The following is a 7949-nucleotide window of genomic DNA, read 5'->3' on the forward strand; positions in this document are numbered from 1 at the left end:
ACTCACTTTTAAAACCTTCTTTTCCCTTCTCCCCACTCTTTTTAAACAAAACCTAAAAAGACAAATGCATTTTCATAATAACAATAACAATAATAATAGTATATTCAAAGATGTTCCTATGGAGTACCATAGATGTGGGGGGGTGCTTAAAACCTTCCCCTTGCATAATAAATGCATCGTACTCAAATCTCTGATAATTTTATTAGTTTTGATTCTAAAAACTTTTGTGCGTTTTATTCGCTCTTTCTCCCATTTCCTTTGGAAACTATAAAGCGCGGTAACGAATCTATTTAAATCATATGAGCTAAGTCAATTCAATGGCTTTAATCTCATAAATTTCACTGCTACAGTTGTTAGTTTGAAATTTTCGTACTTGAGAAATTTAGAAAAGGGGGAGATTGTTAGTTTCCAAAACTATGAAAATAGAGTCCTATTTATATATTGGAATTAGGTCAAGAGTTAAATGAAATTAATATATTTTTGGCATGGTTTTGAAGATTGAAAATTGATTGAGATTTGATTCACGTCTTTGTGAGCAAGATTATGAATTTTGATGGTTTTGTGACTGAGTGGAAGATTTGATTTGAAAATGATTTGATTTGAAAAGATTTTATTTATTTTTTTACGATTTTTGACTTATTTTGCATAAAATAATGATTTTAATGAAAAAATAATATTTTAAAAAAGGTGAACACTCTGGTACCCTTGAGTTTAGTTGGGTACTGGTACCCTCGTCCAATCAAGTAGTAGAATTCAATGTCACATCACTTATTTATTTAAGTTTATTTTTAAATAAATTAAAATTAAAATACAATTTGCAATAAAGGTACAGGTACCCAACTTAAACTCATGGGTACCAAAGAATTTACCTTTAAAAAATACGAAAATTGAAATTAAAACAATAAAAAATACAATTTTGTGATTTTATAAATGAAAAATTAAAAATAAAGTTAGAAACAAAATAAAAGGGAAAAAATGTCAAAAGTTGAAAAAGTGAAATTTGAACACGTGACCTTATACTTGCAAGCCTTACTCTCAAATCCCTACCAACACGGCTATGTCACTTATTTGAAATAAAAAGTCAATTGAAGGTGTATGAAGCATAGGCAAATATTTTGCTATTTACAAAATATAAATAATTTAGGAATAATCTATTATATTTTAAAATAGGCTTTAAATCGAATAATTATAAAATTCAAGATGTCATTATAAATGACCCCAAGATATTTAAAAAATCCTATTTTAAAATAATTTTGAATATTTGAAGATGGTGGAAAAATTAATCAAAGGAGAGAAATTAAACTATTTATCAAAATATTAATATAATTATTATTTCTCTCTCTTAATCCAATGGTTAGCATTGAATCCTCTTATCTCTTATTGAAAAACCCTTCTACCTGATACATTCGATATATATATATATATATATATATATATATATATATATATATATATATATATATATATATATATATATATATATATATATATATATATATATATATATATATATATATATGAGGAGGGAGAAAAATTAATACTCATTAATTTTAACAATTAGATTGAGGAGAATCAGTTGTTATGATAAGGAGTAAGTCTTGATAACTTACTCTTGGAGTCAATATATATATATATATATATATATATATATATATATATATATATATATATATATATATATGGGATCAAGTTACATCCATCCCATGATTCTAATTAATAATTAAAATTAAATTTTAAATACTATTTTGTATTAGTTATTTCCAACAATATGAGTATATATTCGTTTCCATGCAATCCAAGTATTTCTCGAACTCACCTTTGAAACCGGACAAAAGCTTATCATTAAAATTTTAAAATCAAAGATCTGAATCCAAACCAAATTTCAGCGGAGTTGAAAAGGGTGGAACAACTGCTAAATAGGGAGCAATGCTGGGGGGATAGTGTTGAAGATATTAACAGGTACAAGGCCTTGGAAAAACAAAGGAGCAGGCTACAAAGGGTGGAAGAGGTTATGTGGAGGCAAAGGAGTAGAGCGCTGTGGCTTAGCGATGGGGATCGAAACACAAAATTTTTTCACGAAAAATTAAAGCAGCGTAGGAAGACGAACCATATTGCTAAGCTTAAGGACGAGGGAGGGGTTTGGTGGCGTGGCAAAGAGCAATGTGAAAGGATCCTAAATCAACACTTCAAAGATATATTCTCTACATCACAACCTAATCTCCAAGACATAGAAGATGTGGTACAAGTGGTGAGAGGCAAGCTATCTTGTGAGCAGAAATTATGGTGTAATACTCCCTTTACAGGCGAAGAGGTTGAAGAGGCATTGGCCCAAATGCATCCGCTAAAGTCCCCTGGGCCTGACGGCCTACCAGCATTATTCTACCAGAGATATTGGTACATTGTTGGCCAGGATGTCAAAGTATGTGTACTTGGAGCGCTGAACAATCACCACAACGTGGAGGCATTTAATATTACTTTCATAGTGTTGATACCTAAGTTCAAAAATCCTAGAAGCCCCAAGAAATTTAGACCGATAAGCCTCTGCAATGCGGTGATGAAACTAATAACAAAAACAATTGCTAATAGGCTGAAATAGATTTTGCCATACGTTATTGATGAAGAGAAAAATGCATTCGTGAAAGGAAGATTGATCACGGAAAATGCGCTTATAGCAATGGAATGCTTTCACTTGATGAAAAAGAAAACAGAAGGAAAGAAGGGTACAATGGCTCTTAAATTAGATATGTCAAAGGCGTATGACAGAATTGAATGGTGTTTTCTTGAGAAGGTACTCCGGGTGATGGGATTTCCAGAGTCAATGATCCTGCTGATTGGAAAATGTGTGTCCACGGTTTCATACCAGATTTTGCTCAATGGCCAACCAGGCAGCAGTTTTACACCTGAGAGAGGGCTCCGACAAGGAGACCCCCTCTTCCCTTATCTATTTATTTTGTGTGCTGACATTCTTTCAGGTTTAATCAAAAAGGAGGCGAAGGAGAAAAGAATCCACGGGATTAAGGTTGCACGCAGCGCTCCAGTTCTCACCCACCTTTTCTTTGCTGATGACTGTCTGATGTTTGCTAGAGCAAATCCGTCGGAGGCTGATTGTGTGATGCGAGTTCTTGACAAATATCAAAGAGCGTCAGGGCAATTAGTGAACCTAGACAAATCTGAGACAACCTTTAGTCGAAACGTGCGCGAAGAGGTGAAAGATACTATCCATAATAGGATGAGGATAAAGACTGTTCCGTCTCATGTGAAATATCTAGGACTCCCTATTGTCTTCGGCAGCTCCAAAAAAGAGGTTTTTGCTGCAGTCATTGAACGGGTGTGGAAGAAAGTTAAGGGGTGGAAGGAGAACTTCATGTCATGAGCAGGGAGAGAAGTTCTCATTAAAGCTGTTGCTCAGGCCATCCCTTCTTACGTAATGAGTTGTTTCAAACTTTCTGAGCATTGTTGCAAGGAGATAGACTCCATTTTGGCGAAGTTTTGATGGGGTGCAAAAAACGGAGAAAGGAAGATACACTGGATGCGGTGGGAAAGGCTGGCTGTATCAAAGTTCCAGGGAGGTATGGGGTTTAGAGGTTTCAGTGACTTCAACACTAGCATTTTAGGGAAGCAATTCTGGCGCCTTCTTACTGATGCGAATTCTCTTGTGAGTTAAGTGTTTAAAAGCCGGGGGTACTATCCAAGGAGCTCCATTCTTGAGGCCAAGACAGGATACTCACCAAGTTTTACTTGGAGAAGTATTCTAAGTGCAGGAGAAGTGGTGAAGAGAGGCTACCGATGGAGAATAGGAAATGGTGAAAGCATTAGAGTTGGGAAAGATAATTGGGTGGAAGGATCTCACTCCATGTGCATACAGCACCCTGTGCGAAACATCGACCTGAATGATAAGATGAATACTCTCATTGATCATGATTTGCATTGCTGGAACAGAGAGCTCATCATGAATTGCTTCGAATCCGAAGATGCCAAAGCTATCTTAAGCATCCCAATCTCTGGAAGACAGGTTTCTGATAAGATTATTTGGCACCATGAAAAAGACGGAGAGTATTTGGTAAAGAGCACGTACAAGATTCTGAGCAAGGTGAAATCTAGCCAAAGTCCCGGCCCGTCTTCTGATCTTCATAATGCAGTGTGGAAGAAATTTTGGCAGGCGCCAATTCAAAATAGAGTTAAGGAATTTCTGTTGAGGGCGTCAAAGGATATCATTCCAACAAAGACTAGTCTCAGAAAGAAAGGTATGTGTGTAGACTCCTGCTGCCCCCTATGTCTTTCTGAAAATGAAGACATTACTCATCTTTTGATCCATTGCCAGTTTGCTATACAAGTATGGTTCGCTTCTATCCTTGGATGTCGTATCCCAGCGGGCTCTAAGGTAATTGACTAGATTGAAACGTGTTTCCAAGCAAAGGATGTCTTTGGCACCTAACTTTTTTATTATCTAATGTGGAAAACATGGGATGCTCGAAACAAACTGGAGTTCAAACAGGTTCGTAAACCTCCACCGAAAGTTGCTGCTGATGCCCTAAATGATCTGCTGGAGTTTAATGTCGCTAGTGCATCGCAAGCCAAGTTTCAAAAGCTGCAAGTTTATTCCCAGCCACCCTCTGTCCAGAATTCTTTGGCTTCGATCCATATTGATGCAGGTTACTTCGAGAACAACGTTGTTGCTTTTGGTTGCGTCATCCGGAATTCTAGCAATGACATTATCCTCTCAACTTGCAACAGGGAGTTTGGTAGCAGGAAGCCCGCGTTGGCAGAACTGCTAGCCATTTGATGGGGCCTTCGGTTAGCAAAGAACATAATGCAGGAGAACATTATTGTTTGCTCTGATGCTCTCTATATTGTGGATTGTATTAACAATGTTCAAGTGTCGGGATTGTACGACAACATTGTAGTAGATTGTAGAATGTTAGTAGAATCTTTTATTTCAGCTTCTGTTGTCTTTATTAGTAGGAACCTGAATGGGGATGCCCATTTCATAGTAGGCTGTGGTAGAAGATTAGGTTCAAGAACTTGGTTGGGAAGCATCCCATATCACCTCTGTTTCGATTGTAATCTGGGCGCTCGTTTGCCTCTTGCTTAATGGATTACTTTCACGTCAAAAAAAAAATTTAAAATCAAACAATTATAAGCAAAAACAAGCGAGAAAAAACAGTAGCAAACAAGCTTGTAAGTTATCTTATTAAGCACTAGATATGATCATTCTCTCAAATACTCTTATGTAATTACTCCTAAAATCTCGATATGATCCTCTCACTTTTCCAAACAAGCTCCCTAGTGCTACGAAGATTACTAGTTAAATAACATATATGGTGAGATAATATTAAATACTATTAATACCAAATTTACTAGTTATAACATGATGCTAGTTCGTACCGTGATAACCCTGAGAGATGAAAATTGATTAGTATTAATAGACATAAAAATTAACCAAACAATTAAAGAAGGTTAAAGAAAACATATTTAGACAATAGTTTGTTGCTTTGTTTATGGTCACGAAGCTTCGCCGTTTAAGTATAAATATTGTTCCATCTTACTTTTGAAACAACACATTCGTTCAAGGGAAATAAAAGTATATAATAAAACTAGCCAAATAAGATATGAAGAATTTCAGGATTGCTGTAATTGTTTCATTCCTATTTCTAGCTGATTATAGTGCAGCTCAACCTGGAGTTCTTCCTATATCGAAATTTGGCGGTACACCAAATTCAGATATTACTCAGGTAGTAATTATTTCATCTTTTAAATAAAACTCAGATTATAAAACTTGAAGAATTTGTATGATTATTATTTTTTAATTGATTGTGGTTTTTTCTTTTCATAAGGCTTTCATAAAAGCTTGGGCTCAAGCATGTGCATCTCCAACTCCAACGAAAATTTTGATTTCAGCCGGTATATACAAGCTTACTGGAATAGATGTTAGAGGTCCTTGTAAGGCTCCAATTGGAGTTCAAGTAGAAGGAACAATTCAAGCACCTTCAGACATAAATCTAGTCCAAAAAGGGTCTGACCAATGGGTCAGGTTTCAATATATAAACTCTTTAACATTATCAGGAAAAGGAGTTTTTGATGGTCAAGGTGCACTTGTTTGGAAAAAAGGTGGAGCTGCTTGGAGCAAAGGTTCAAGTACTTCCACCAAAATCTCAATGGTAAATATATTAATCTACTTCATCATCATTTCAAAAACAAATAATTGTACCTTCACTTGACAAACATTTATAAAATTTCAACAGAATTTGGGTTTTAATTTTGTCAACAACTCGATCATCCGCGACATTACTTCTAAGGATAGCAAATTTTTCCATATTAATGTATTAGGGTGCAACAATATCACATTTGATGGTGTGACAATTACTGCCCCTGCTATGAGTCCTAACACAGATGGAATCCACTTGGGAAGATCAACTGATGTTAAAATTTTGAATACCAACATTGCTACTGGAGATGATTGTGTCTCATTGGGTGACGGTAGTAGAAAAGTAATTGTCCAAAATGTGAATTGTGGACCTGGTCATGGTATAAGTGTTGGAAGCCTTGGAAAGTATACGACTGAAGATCATGTAGAAGGTCTTTTAGTTAAGAATTGTACTCTTAAAGAAACCGATAATGGTGTTAGGATCAAGACTTGGCCATCTTCACCAGGAACAATTACTATCACTGATATGCATTTTGAAGATATTACCATGATTAATGTCTTAAACCCTGTCATCATTGACCAAGAGTATTGTCCATGGAACCAATGCTCCAAACAGGTAATCACAAGAAAAAGTTAGATATTTATTTGTTAATCACAAGAAAAACTTTTTTCACGTTGATTATTCATATTAATTAAAATTAAATTAAAAGGACTAAATATTTTTTCACTTCTCGTATGGTTTTCAATGATTCAGACTCCATCAAAAATAAAGATAAGCAAGGTTTCATTCAAGAATATTCATGGAACTTCAAAAACCCCAGAAGGAGTGATTCTTGTTTGCAGCAGCGGTGTACCATGCGATGGCGTGGAGCTGAATAATATTGATCTCACATTCAATGGAGCACCAGCAAAAGCTAAATGTTCCAATGTCAAACCTATAGTCATAGGAAAAGCCCCTGCTTGTCAAGCTTAAAATGATCTTTGATAAGCCTCAATGTGCGCATGATCTTTCTTAATTTGTTTAATTTTTTCCTTGAAGAGTAAATTAACCATCCCCATAATGTGAGGATGTTTATCAATAGAAGCTAAGTCCCTTAGGAAGAAGTAAATTGATATGTGTATTTGAAACATTTACATGTATATGATACTCTTTTAGTAAGTATTATAAATATTAAATTTATCTTAATTATATAGACGGTTGAGAATATAATACAATTCAAGTCAGTGCACCATGTCAAAAGGTTAAATCTAGTTTTATAGTGTTTGGTTTTCAAACAGAATTATAATTTAACCTGTTGGCAAGTTGCACTTGTTATTTTTTGTGTAAATTTTGAGACAGTAGCTAAATGCAACCAATTAACATAATATGTCAATCAGTTATATACGAGAGTTTTTCAAGTCTTCTATGTTTGATAATTGGAACCTCACCTCATGTAATTGTATATATATTCATTGGGTATTTCATTATTGAATGAATGCTCATATTTTCACCCTCAATAACTCTCTCTCTCTCTCTCCACACTCAATTATTCATCATCTTTGTGGTTCCAAGTTTTAACTTTGGACATCAAGAGCCTAGTTATATCCATGAAACACCTAGTGTGCAAAAAGGACCCATGGCTCCAATGAATTAAAGAATCCCTACAAATTTACCTACCCTTGATGTGAAGATTTACGAAAAGTGGTGCAAACAAATAAAGGTGTTGTATTCATATCAAAATATTCTTGAAGTGATCAAGAATGGGGTAACTAACTTGTAGAAGGTGCAAGAGATGCACAACAGTCTAAGCATAAGAAAGAGAAG

General features: G+C 35.0%; 1 protein-coding gene across 1 annotated transcript; it reads left to right on the forward strand.

Annotated features, from left to right (window-relative positions):
- Positions 1–5570: 5570 nt before the first annotated feature.
- On the forward strand, positions 5571–7331 carry LOC131599254 (polygalacturonase-like). The gene is made up of 4 exons (XM_058871675.1): positions 5571–5732; positions 5835–6158; positions 6243–6761; positions 6900–7331. Exons 1-4 carry the CDS (start codon positions 5610–5612, stop codon positions 7116–7118), a joined length of 1185 nt encoding a protein of 394 aa, XP_058727658.1. The 5' UTR covers positions 5571–5609; the 3' UTR covers positions 7119–7331.
- The last annotated feature ends 618 nt before the right edge of the window (positions 7332–7949 follow it).

Source organism: Vicia villosa, linkage group LG4 (assembly GCF_029867415.1).
Source record: "Vicia villosa cultivar HV-30 ecotype Madison, WI linkage group LG4, Vvil1.0, whole genome shotgun sequence".
NCBI lineage: Eukaryota > Viridiplantae > Streptophyta > Magnoliopsida > Fabales > Fabaceae > Vicia > Vicia villosa.

Bases quoted from the DNA above. Each gene is read 5' to 3' on its own strand.
- LOC131599254 (XM_058871675.1), top strand. From the start codon at position 5,610: ATGAAGAATTTCAGGATTGCTGTAATTGTTTCATTCCTATTTCTAGCT. The intron at 5,733-5,834 runs GTAGTAATTATT...TCTTTTCATAAG, and splicing joins CAAATTCAGATATTACTCAG to GCTTTCATAAAAGCTTGGGC. The intron at 6,762-6,899 runs GTAATCACAAGA...TCAATGATTCAG, and splicing joins GGAACCAATGCTCCAAACAG to ACTCCATCAAAAATAAAGAT.